A 12,096-nucleotide genomic window follows, 5' to 3' on the forward strand; every position below is an offset into this window, starting at 1 on the left:
ACGGGATTCAACAACTGTCATTTAACGTACGATTTAATTTAATTGTTTAAATTATTTAAAAAATTGTATTTATAAATAATTACAAGGCAGGGGTTAAAAACAATATGTCAGGACGAAAAAAAATTGATGAAAACTTTTGTCTTATTGGCATATAAATATTTTTAAACGAATTTGGCACAGGGAATGGTACGAAATGCCAAGTAGTGCTTGTTAAAAGCGAAAAAAAAAATAAAAAACACGTTAGTGTATGACAACAAAAGCACATTTGCTACATTGTTTATACTCACTGTAAACACTCGTTCAATGTGACCGGTGATTTTATTCCAAGATGAACACTTTCACAGGGTCACAGAAACACTTTTTACTCGTTGTTCGCGACGGGCGAGTTGGTGTAAAACACAGAAAAACACAGGCGTTTTGTCCACCGAACCGTTACATGAGCGAGACGACCGCAACTGCCATTTTACTCTCGACTGACTCACTCGCACTTTTCGACGGGACGCCGGAGCCGAGGCGCATGCGCACACCGTTTTTGTAACAGCCACGGCGCCCGTCTAAAACCTTTCCGACTCCACAAGCGCTATCTCAGGGGCTTTGGCTCCATTTTCAAAAGTATGAAGTTCAAGTTTTACAATTTAGACTTATTTTCAGTAAAAACAGGATATTCGACTGGAATTTTCCGCTGAAAACAAGGAAAAACAAGTTGGTAGGAGAGTATGCTGAAGTGAAGAGTAGAAAAATTTAAAAAAAGCCTTTGATCCAAGCACCTTTGTGTCTGCCAGTTTTCTCTCTTTGCTTGTACACTTACTAATCATACGTATTATTTTTATTTATTCAGGGGTGAAGTTGAAGTTTTTAATAATTTGTACTTATTTTCATCAAAAAAAGAATATTCTACTAGAATTGTCTTCTGAAAATAAGGATGAATAAGTTGGCAGGAGAGTATGATGAAGAGTCGAATAAAAAAAATGCAAGAAAAATTCCTTCGATTCAAGCACCTTTGGGCTCGCCAGGTCTCATACTTTCTTTTCTCGTACTAATACATGAATTATTTTTATTCATTCAGGGGTGAAATTGAAATTTAACAATTTGGACTTATTTTCAGTAAAAAGATGATATTGACTGGGAATGTCTTCTGGAAACAAGGATGAACAAGTTGGCAGGAGTATATGCTGCAGAACCGAGTAAAAAAATTAATAAATAAGTAAAAAAATAAAAAAATCCAAGAAAAATTCCTTTGATTCAAGCACCTTTGTGTCCGCCAGGTTTCATACTTTCTTTTCTCGTACTAATACATGAATCATTTTTATTCATTCAGGGGTGAACTTGAAGTTTAACAATTTGGACTTATTTTCAGTAAAAAGAGGATATTCAAATAGAATTGTCTTCTGAAAATAAGGATAAATAAGTTGGCAGGAGGGTATGATGAAGAGCCAAGTAAAAAAATAAATAAATAAAAAAATGCAAGAAAAATTCCTTTGGTTCAAACATCTTTGTGTCTGCTAGGTTTCGCTCATTGTTTGTACTCGTACTAATTATAGGTAATATTTTTATTTATTCAGGGGTGATGTTGAAGTTTAACAATTTGGACTTATTTTCAGCAAAAAAGGATATTCGACTGGGAATGACTTCTGAAAACAAGTATGAACAAGTTGGCAGGGGAGTATGCTGAAGAACCAAGTAAAAAAAAAAATTAAAAAAATAAAAAGACAAAAACTCTAAAAATATTGATTGTTTCTTCAATTCAACCACCTATGGTTCTGCCAGGATTCGCTCTTTTTTTGTAGTCAAAATACATGAATTATTTTTATTTATTCAGGAGTGAAGTTGAAGTTTAATAATGTAGACTTATTTTCACCAAAAAGAGGATATTCGACTGGGAATGTCTTCTGAAAACAAGGGTGAACAAGTTGGCAGGTAGTATGCTGAAGAACCAAGTAAAAAAAAACTTTACAAAAAAATCTAAAAATATTGCTTGTTTCTTCAATTCAACCACCTTTGGTTATGCCAGGATTCGCTCTTTTTTTATAGTCAAAATACATTATTTATTTTTATTTATTCAGGAGTGAAGTTGAAGTTTAATAATGTAGACTTATTTTCACCAAAAAAGAGGATATTCGACTGGGAATGTCTTCTGAAAACAGGGATGAACTGAATGAATTGGCAGGGAGTATGCTGAAGAACCAAGTGTAAAAAAAAATCTACAAACATTTCTTCGATTCAAGCACCTTCGGGTTCACCAGGTTTCGCTCTTTATTTGTACTTGTCCTAATACATGTATTATTTTTAGTTGTTCAGGAGTGAAGTGGAAGTTTAACAATTTAGACTTATTTTCAGCAAAAAAGGACAGTCGACTGAGAACGTCTTCTGAAAACAAGGAAGAACAATTGGGTAGGAAAGTATGCTGAAGAGCAGAGTAAAAAAATAAAAAACCTGGTTCCTTCGATACAAGAATCTTTGGGTCCGCCAGGTTTCGCTCTTTGCTTGTACTCGTACTAATTACACGTTTTAGTTTTATTAATTCAGGGGTGAAGTTGAAGTTTAATAATTTGGACTTATTTTCAGCAAAAAATGGGTATTCGACTAGAATTGTCTTCTGAAAACAAGGATGAACAAGTTGGCAGGAGAGTATGCCGAAGAGCAGAGTAAAAAAATACTTTGATTCAAGCACCTTTGAGTCCGCCAGGTTTCGCTCTTTGTTTGTACTACTTGTAAGAGTTGAAATTAAACGACTATAAATTTAATTTTAATTTACGTTTAACTCGGATTTTATAATTCAATATAATAATTAATAAAGGTTCCGTTTGTTCTCGTTTTCTTTTCATTTTACCAGACTTTTAAATCCGTTGATAATGACCAACCATAGCACCCTCTCAAATTTATACTTGTTTATACAACATATAACAAAAAGCAATGTAATGTATATAATTATATTAAAAGTTACAACTTTATCTTAAAGTTTCGAGTAAAATATCTACCTTCGAGAGGGCCAACTTTGAGAAAAATAAGACCAAAACTTCACGAAGTTCGACACGCGCACGGCAATGGCGATTTTGAACGGCGGGATGAAGGTTTTCTGAATTTCCGGGGCGACACTCGATTGAAACCTCACGGAAGGTTACAAACTAACCGGTGCGTTTTGTGTACACTGGCCAATTTTAATTAATTCCAATTAGTTTTAATTAATTATTAATTATGTCAGCCTCTGTCGCCACAAACCCTTCGACAGTTCTTCCATTGGGTAAGCACAATGAAATTACAATTTTTACACTTGAGAAAAACCCTCAGACTCATCACGTCCAATTTGTAAAAAAATTGTTTAAAATGTCTTCATCTGTTTAAATACCGTTTGCAGAATTGGTCGACAAGTGTATAGGATCGAGGATACACATAATTATGAAGAACGACAAAGAAATTGTTGGTACGCTGCTCGGCTTTGATGATTTTGTCAATATGCTCCTGGAGGATGTGACAGAGTATGAGACGACGCCTGAAGGAAAGCGTATCACCAAGCTGGATTTGATTTTGCTCAACGGCAACAACATCACAATGGTATGAAACATTCCACTTCACTCTTTCACTAAAATATTGTCATTAAGGACACGCGCTAAGTTTACCCGCATCAGGGAGATAAACCGAATGATTAAATAAGTTGAGTTTCGGCTGCAGGTTGGTTTTTCTTCCAGTTTCGAATTTTTTTTCATTATGTTGTAACACGTTGGTGTTGCAAAAGATATGTGGCATGGAAAAAGTTAGCATTTTGCCTTTTGGTAGCTAGTAGACTTTTTGAGGAAAAAGAAAAACTGCAAACTAGTGTAAAAAAGAGAAGTACGGACCAAAAAATGGTTGTATAATAGCATATTTTATGATGTTAACATGCTTGAAGAATTACACAGCACAGAAGAATCTTGAAAGTTGCAATAATTGCTATTTTATTATTTTACACTGCAAATTGGCATATTTTCACTGTAAAACTTATTTAAAAAAGTGACAATAAATGTAAAAGTAAGGTAATTTTTAACATGGGTCTGCAAGTCAGAGAACATGTGTTGAACCGACACTGAGTCACTTTTTGGTTCTTGTTGATAGCGCAAGCTGAAACATGTTTGTGTTACATCAAAAATGAGTGTGTAGACAAACCCAATAATCAATGCTTGTTCAAAGGTAATTTCTGTCATATAGGACAGCTCAACGTCTAACGACCCATTGAGTTTAGGTTTAAAAAAGTGGAAAATATTGTCTTTGTCCTTTTGGGCTAGTTATTACACCAAAAAGGAAAGGTAATGTTGATAGAGGAGCAATTTGTGGGCCCAACCTGGTGCTATTTGTTACCACAGTTCATCATTAATCTTCAAAACATAGTTGGTGTTCACTGCAGGTGTTTTTTTTAATCTGTTGTGAATCAAATAATTGTTTCATTTTTTTATTTTAGCTGGTAAAAGTAAAATAAAGTAACTACTGTCATGCAGGAGGCTCATACAGGACTCGTTGGGTGTTGTGCTGTAGGGTCAAATAACTTTATAATACTTTTTCATTCAATTTTCAGTCAGACTCCATAACCCCGTGGTCCCCAGACAAATAAATAATTATTATCAAATTTAATCGATGACCTTTCAAATTTCCGTTGTCACATTTTTTTATTTTAATGAGCTGTAATTTGGATTTTACCGGTTCTTGGTGGTCTTTCGGTCATAGTTGTGTTAGTTTGTCTTGGGCTCATTGGCATTTCACCTATTAAATAGGAGGCTGTGGTTGTACAAATGGTCAGGGTGTCTGATGCATATTTTCCACGCTAGCAGTCCTGGGTTTGAATTCCAGCCTAGCCCATGGCTTTTTAACTGAAAATAATATGAAAAATGTATTGTTAAGTGATTTGACCCCTCGTCCGCGACACCCAGTGGATAGTTGGATGTTAAGCCCTCCTGTAAGACAAGAATTACTTTTTCTTTTTTAAACATATATTAAATGTTACTGTATGTGTAATAATTGTTTATCTGTAAATTGTTTTTTTTTTTTTTTTCCAGTTGGTCCCTGGTGGTGATATGCCTGGTGAATGAAATCACTCAAGATTGGCTCTTTGTACATACATATATGTAATTTTAAATTCTAATTAAAAGTTTTTTTACAATAAAACTTGCAAATTATTTATTTTATTGCCTTTTTTTAAATTATATGATTAGGAGTGAACAACGTTGACAGGTAATAATAAATATTTTTATTTTTATAAAACTGCTGTTTTACTAAATCTGTTTCAGGTGGATCGTGGTCTTTATTGTCTTGTATTTTTCAATGATGTGTTGGGTGGTTGAGTCTGGGCTGGTTTTCCACACCCAACCATGATTTGAACAATCCCATTGTTCATACAGAATACGAGGTTTTGCCAAACTTCTCACTCTTTTTGTGGTAAATATTTAAAAATAAGTAAATAAATTTTTCAGCTTTTTATTTGTTGATCATTTTTATTATTTTGTAATATACACTCAAAGGAAAGAAACCCAGACACTTAATTTTTTTATTTATTTTCTATAATCACTAATATAAAGCTTAATTGTTAACTTAAAACGTAAACATAACTTGATTACCTTTGTACAGTATTACTAATCCTTTTACACTCATTAAATTAAAAACAAAGAAATTTCCGTCCAATTCTGTCCTATCCAGAGCCAACTTGTCGAATGAGTTAATTGGTTTTTTGAATTGTTTTCTTTGACAAAACAATAAATTTGAGTACAAAATTATTAATTTTTTTCCTTTAAAATAATGGTTTTAAGTCAACATCTTGTTCAGGCAGATGCTAGGCCAACAACGGATGTAGCGCCCGTTACATAGCCCAAGTCCTGGGTGTGCTTGTTTGACTTTACCATCCATGACCACGATGTACTACAACTAGAAACAATAGTTTTATTAAATTCACTAATTTCGTGGTATGCTTGACCAATTAATATATTACAATTAATTAAGGTTTTTAGTTGAGATAAAAAAGTCAATGGCACGAGCAGGATATGAACCCACGATCTTCGGCTTGATACGCCGCTGCTCTCCCACTTGAGCTATCGTGACCTTGATCCACTCGGACATCAACTTCCCATCTCAACTGCACCTTTTTAAATTTTCCCTCCTTTTTGCCCTTTGTTTTGCCCCCGCCTTTGAGGGGGGGGGCTTTGGTGACTTCTCCTTTCTGTGAGCAGATGCCATGGTTTACCCTGGGGCCATAAGCCTTCGAGTGGAACAAGCTGCCATTTGGTCATATGTCCCCGCAGCGCCCTGATTTCCACCAGTCCAAACCTCTCGAAACCTCATTTTTTGAGTACTTTTAACTGTTGTATTTTTCTCTCTTTCAAGAGGACAAGACACCTGGCAGATCAAGCCGTATGGCATCCTCCGCAGTTCACCCAAGTTGGAGGGTCTGCACATCTAGATGCTTCCTTCCCACACTCACACACTTCCTGTGGGGACTTATACTGCAGGGAGATATGACCAAACTTCAAGCAACAGTAACACCTTTGGGGGAATAGGAAATAAAGGCGGACATTCAATTTGTAGAAAGTTTATTTCTTTGGGGCATTCAAAGGTAATGAAGAGACTCGCCAAAGGGACAAGTTGCCCGTTCTGGCGAGTATTCATCCGTTTCACCTCCATGACCTTCTTCTTTATCTTGTACGCCGCTGTTCAGTCATAGGATATTACCATACCCCTTGAGGTATTTAGCATCTGGTGAGGTGTGACCATGACCTCAAGACTTGCAAGCATCTTCAAGCCCTTCAGCAGTTCCTCCTTCTCCTTTGCGACTACTCCTATGCAAAGTTTCTCTTCTCTGCTCTTAGTAACGTGTTGTCATTTCCAAGCATTTATTTCATTTGTGAAGAAGGACCAATTCCTTCTTGACGTGGACTTGAAATCCCCACACTTCCTTGCTACTAAGTAGCAATGCGTCACAGGTCTCGGTGGGAGGTGTAATCCCTATGGTACCAAGACCCAGATCACCACCCGCAACCTTCTTCTTTAGTCTTGAAGCACTTAAGTCAAGCATCCCTTTTAAATTTTAAATGCAAATATAGAATTGCATAGTGAAAAAATATTAAATAATTTAATATTTTGACGTGACACTTTGCAGACTTGTTAAATGAAAAACCTACTTACTTGACACACTTATATAAACTAGGTATTCAGGTAAAAAATGAAACCCCATAGGCAAAAGAATTTTATTAATACTAAATTAGAATTTATGAACTAATAGAGTGAAAACATTAGTGAATCCACTTTATATCACACTTTCTTGAGTTTCTTTTACGCTTTAAAATCTTATATTGCATTCCATAATAGTAAATAATTTGTTTTTCTGTATAAATAAAAATATCCTGCTCTATCTCTAAAAATATGATGGGTAAAAATATATAATATAACATACATATTCAATTATATAACAATTTCAAGGTACACACGTATAAATTACAATTATGTTGATCTAAATGCTTCTGTTTTTTCCTTTTTTTTTAAATACTTCCACAATTGTCTAAGTTTTAATCTTATACAGTAATGCTAAATTACAAATAAAATTAAAGAAAAAAAAAACTAAATGACATTTAATTAGGAAGTAACATTTTCTATAAGTACCTTTATAATCACAGGCATTGTCCTACGGAATTTCACTTATTTCTTTTTTCCTAACCTATGTACATAACTCTAATATTTAAATCAGATTTATCTTTAACACAGGACAAATAGAACTTTCTCAACAAATTGGCACATTCTATTTTAATAATTAATTGTCTTTTTGTATTTATACATTTACATATATATTATTTTTCTTTAACAAAATATATAATTTATTTTCAAAGTAGTTTTAATAGACAATATTAATCACAAAAACAAAGTAGATACATTTTTAAGCTTTTTTTTTTAATTTTAATTTTTTTAATAAAGAATATGTTGGTACCTTGAATATGATATACATACTTTTAAAGCATAGTTTGGTCATCGTGTAGTGCCTATTTGCTAAAAACCTAGACGTGGTTCTTCAAATTGGAATGCAAGGTTGTACCAACGGATTCTTCGAGAGACACAAATTAAAAATAAATCTTATAAATCATTTCAAGGTCAATACATCAACTAAAATTTATTAGAATGCTGAAACAGGAAGAAAATATCAAATCACTTTGAGCAATTGCTAAACAATAAAACCAAAGAACTGATTCTATAATTAATGACTAACTTTTAAGACAGTTCTTCAACCACTAGGTTATATTCCTTGCCACTAAAATTATCTTGAAAACAAATTATATGTACAATTTGTTAATTAATATTAAGTTACTGGAATAACTTGTTCATGTAGTTATTTAAAAAAAAGGTCCGGTAAAGAATAATTTTCTTAATTTAATGTATTTAAAAAAAGTTAATCAATCCAATGAACAAATAATTGTGGCAAAGAAAAACGTTTAGATACGCTATAACATCAAGACCATTTGAAGTACCAATTTCTAAGGTGGAAATAGAAGAATGTTCATAAAGAACCTATAAAAGACATCCACAACAATATACGGTACTGACCTATGTAGAAGATTTGTATAATTGAATCAATTATCCAATAAACATTAAAAAATTATGGGAAGAAAATCTATTTGAAACTATAAAAATTAAATTCCTTAAATTAAAATTAATTAAAAATATAAATTGCAATAAATAAAATGTAGAAATTATTGTTATTTAATTGATCAAGTTACACTTTATTTTCTTTAATTATTGTTTCAGAAATTTATGTTTAATTTAAAGAAGAGATACCACATTTTCACAATGCTCACAGCTTTTAATCCTTTTTAGCACCAGTCGAAAGGAGACATTTCACAAAAGAAATGCACTCTCACAAAACTACTGCTCTTTTCTCTCTTTTTTAAAGGTTTTTAATATTTATATTGAGTTTTAATATAAAACATAATTATTATATATATGTTCAAAAACTTAAGCACTCGACTATTAGTACTATCTCAATTTTTATAATGATTTACGCGTTTACAAAAAAAACTTTGTAAAAACACGTAAAGCGGAGAAATATTTTGAGTATTCAAAGGAGAGAGGCATGCACGATGTCTCAGCATTTAGCCGGGCAGTAACGCTTCTGTATAGAAATCTGGATCTTCTTCGTTACCATCGACGTCATCCGGTTCGTCACTATCCAGCTGTATTAGATGTCCATAAATTAATTATATTTTATCGATGCTATAATTTTTTTTTTTGAACTCACCGCTCTCAGTTCTGATGGTGAAAATATGAATCTCAGCTGAGCCCTCAACGGGACCATTAAGATCAAGAAAAATGGGAAAGCGAGCGAGATCCCTGAAGATTTTACAATCCAGAGGACGACGAGGCACAACAACTGTATCAGTGTAAATAGATGCATTTTGAGTGTCTGGACCTAGGACAGAAACAAATGTTTACTTTTTTCTTTTAAATGCCTTAGAAAAATTGAAATACCAGGTTGTAAAATAAAACCTTAAGTAGTTTGTAAAAGTAATTACTCAATAAATTAATTCAAAACATGAGGGATAAAATAGAATTGTTGAAAAAAAAACTAAGGACTTATTTAAAACAGGAAACAAGCTAATACTAAAAATCCTTTAAAAAATAAAACCTACTCTTCGAACATATGCAGATTGAGGATGGTGCTTGACCGGCATGAAGAAAAGTCGGCACCTTTCGAAAAATTGAATTCCATTTATTGATGAAATCCCCATATAGAGAAAAACTCCGAATAACACAGACATCGGAACGAGCCTTAAGAGAGGGGACATCAGTACTGACAAGCCGACCAAGATGCTGACAAGTAGTGCACTTACTCTTTGTTCTACAAACAATGTAAAAATTACTCATAAAAAAATGCATTTTAAAATAAAAATCTGCGTTGTGATAAACCTCACCTTTGACTTCTATAATATGAGGCTTTTCACCAGGAGCATGCGTCCTAGACATGACAGTGACTGCTGAAACGTGTGTAACTGATCTGACAGTGGCGGCACAGACAAAAGGTGCACCTATGAAGCCACATCCGACATTCAGCAGACAAATCAGAACTATATCGAGATGGAAGCCAGATCCTTTTTTCAATTTCCTTTCTTTTTTGTCAATAATCAGCCTGAAACGAAAAGCATTAGTACTAAAATCAAGATGAATAGGATGATTTACTTACTCAGAAATGTGCGTTTCCATGAAGAGAAGAATATAGACAAGCAACGCAGGGATAAACGCTGCGAATGCAGCCCACAGCGGGAGAGGCCTCATTAGACCTGCAGGGGGAATGAACCAACCCCTCACTTCTGGGGCAGAAGGTGACAAGCCTTCGGGCACTTTCAGCTTTTCAGTGTAAGCACCTGGTGTGATGTAATCAAGACCAACCATCACAACAATTGCTATTGGAACGCCAAAATCTCCCAAGGCTCTTCTTGCCTGAAGTCAAATAAATTCAAAATTAGGTCTTAATATAAATTGAAGTAAATAATTTGGAGTAATTGTTAATATAAGGCTACGGTTTATAAAGACTCTGGTAGAGAAATTGGTATAAAAAGGGAAGATTTGGACATCAAAGGACATCTCAGTCATCTTAGAAGACTGCTCATAGTCAAGACTAATGGCTCATCCCAGTCAATGAAAAGTCAACTCCTGAACAGAAACAGCCACACTTTGTCTGGGACAACAAGGGGACTCAGACAGGCAGAGTTAGCAAGGACCAAGTCGACAGTCAAGAAACCAGAAAGGTGCTTATGAGTTTTCCCTCCTTTTTGCCATTTTTCAAATGTCATGTAATCGGATTGGATTCTCGACGACAAATGGAATGGCCACGGAGAGCTATAGTGAAGTGTACTTCATTTTTAATCATTAAGTTCACTAATTTCGTGGTCCGCTTGACCAATTAATGCATTACAATTAATTAAGGTTTTTAGTTGAGATGAAAAAAAAAGTTGAAAAATGGCAAAAAGGTGGGGTTGAGATAGGAAGTTGATGTCCGAGTGGATCGAGGTCACGATAGCTCAAGTGGTAGAGCAGCGGCGTATCTAGCCGAAGATCGTGGGTTCGAATCCTGCTCGTGCCATTAACTTTTTTTCATCTCAACTAAAAACCTTAATTAATTGTAATGTATTAATTGGTCAAGCGGACCACGAAATTAGTGAATTTAAATTCTAAAACTTTACCTTCTCCTACACAAGAATAAGTAGCGAAGCGTTTACGCCAACTATTCTTTTACTGCTTAAAGAAAATCAAACAAATATAGCGATTATTCAGACATGGCGCCATTGCCCGTTTACACAACCATTAAGTGAAAATAATTTATAATTAATAAACTCAAAGAAACATATTAAAAGTGATTCTAAGGCAATATGATGAATGATTTACACGTATGAATATCAGTTGAATAAACTTACGCTTCGGCCCAAAAATTTGCTGTTTCTAAACTGTCTCAGGTAGTGAGCGATGAAAAAAGTGCCTAAAGCGAGAATGGTGCAGAAGAGGGCTGTATTCGGCTCGTTGATGTGATGTAACGGATCCGTCATCATACTGTTCATCGACCATTGATTCATGCCCGAATTTGACGAATTGTTCACCTTATCTTGAAAGGAGCTGTGAAAACGAGAATACGTTTAAGAAATATGTTTACAATTTTACAATGATTTAAGCAACTAACATTCACCAAAAAAAAAAAAAAAAAAAAAAAATGAGGCCTTATGTACAAATAGGTTTACCATTGATTTCAAATATAGTGCATGCACAAAACTACATAAATGCTTAATTTTCTTAAGCATTTCCACAAAACTTTCATCAAAACACAAACATTCATTGTGATGAACTTTAATTGACACCGCTGAACAATATAATCATGTAATAGGAAGTGAAATGAAAAATGATATGTATTTTTTATGAGAATGTTACCGAGATACATATTAACTTTTTTTTTTAATGTTATGGATTTTTCTAAAAACAGAGTCGGCATTGTGTGTCATAGTTTTGACATTTTAAACATTTATTCCATTTTAATTTTTATAAATGCGTGCAAAGGACAAGTACTAAACATAAATCATTCTCGGTAGTGTTATGGTTTTTCCCCTTTGG

At 33.9% G+C, this 12,096-nt stretch overlaps 3 protein-coding genes across 12 annotated transcripts in view; 1 reads left to right on the top strand and 2 right to left on the bottom strand.

Moving 5' to 3' along the window:
• LOC112127377 (kalirin-like) overlaps positions 1-536 on the bottom strand; it is a 183,512-nt gene extending 182,976 nt beyond the window's left edge. The window contains exon 1 of one of the 2 annotated variants that reach the window (XR_002910540.1): positions 288-521. The gene's annotated coding sequence lies outside the window, so the exon portion shown is untranslated. Of the gene's footprint in view, positions 1-287 lie in introns of both variants that reach the window. The other variant, XM_024228286.1, reaches the window with a different exon arrangement.
• Positions 537-3,092: 2,556 nt separating this feature from the next.
• On the top strand, positions 3,093-5,403 carry LOC106665121 (U6 snRNA-associated Sm-like protein LSm5). 2 transcript variants are annotated; one of them, XR_001340278.2, is made up of 5 exons: positions 3,093-3,241; positions 3,356-3,552; positions 5,025-5,093; positions 5,181-5,199; positions 5,256-5,403. XR_001340278.2 is itself a non-coding variant. In XM_014391371.2 (3 exons), the coding sequence occupies exons 1-3, from the start codon at positions 3,196-3,198 to the stop codon at positions 5,055-5,057; spliced, it is 276 nt and encodes a 91-aa protein (XP_014246857.1). In that variant the 5' UTR covers positions 3,093-3,195; the 3' UTR covers positions 5,058-5,133. The 2 variants fall into 2 exon arrangements, 1 of the variants encoding a protein (XP_014246857.1); XM_014391371.2 differs by lacking the exons at positions 5,181-5,199; positions 5,256-5,403 and having other exon boundaries at positions 5,025-5,133.
• Positions 5,404-7,188: 1,785 nt separating this feature from the next.
• LOC106670436 (band 3 anion transport protein) overlaps positions 7,189-12,096 on the bottom strand; it is a 239,046-nt gene continuing 234,138 nt past the window's right edge. For all 8 annotated transcript variants that reach the window (XM_024228293.1, XM_024228294.1, XM_024228297.1 and 5 more), the window contains 6 exons: positions 11,412-11,607; positions 10,181-10,437; positions 9,912-10,126; positions 9,630-9,838; positions 9,239-9,409; positions 7,189-9,173 (listed from right to left, as the gene is read on the bottom strand). In XM_024228293.1, coding sequence (XP_024084061.1) covers positions 9,093-9,173; positions 9,239-9,409; positions 9,630-9,838; positions 9,912-10,126; positions 10,181-10,437; positions 11,412-11,607 — 1,129 coding nt within the window. In that variant the 3' untranslated portion in view covers positions 7,189-9,092. The remainder of the gene's footprint in view (positions 9,174-9,238; positions 9,410-9,629; positions 9,839-9,911; positions 10,127-10,180; positions 10,438-11,411; positions 11,608-12,096) is intronic.

Source organism: Cimex lectularius, unplaced genomic scaffold (assembly GCF_000648675.2).
Source record: "Cimex lectularius strain Harlan isolate CLEC.00 unplaced genomic scaffold, Clec_2.1 scaffold1, whole genome shotgun sequence".
NCBI lineage: Eukaryota > Metazoa > Arthropoda > Insecta > Hemiptera > Cimicidae > Cimex > Cimex lectularius.

Bases quoted from the DNA above. Each gene is read 5' to 3' on its own strand.
- LOC106665121 (XM_014391371.2), top strand. From the start codon at position 3,196: ATGTCAGCCTCTGTCGCCACAAACCCTTCGACAGTTCTTCCATTGG. The intron at 3,242-3,355 runs GTAAGCACAATG...TACCGTTTGCAG, and splicing joins TTCGACAGTTCTTCCATTGG to AATTGGTCGACAAGTGTATA. The intron at 3,553-5,024 runs GTATGAAACATT...TTTTTTTTCCAG, and splicing joins ACGGCAACAACATCACAATG to TTGGTCCCTGGTGGTGATAT.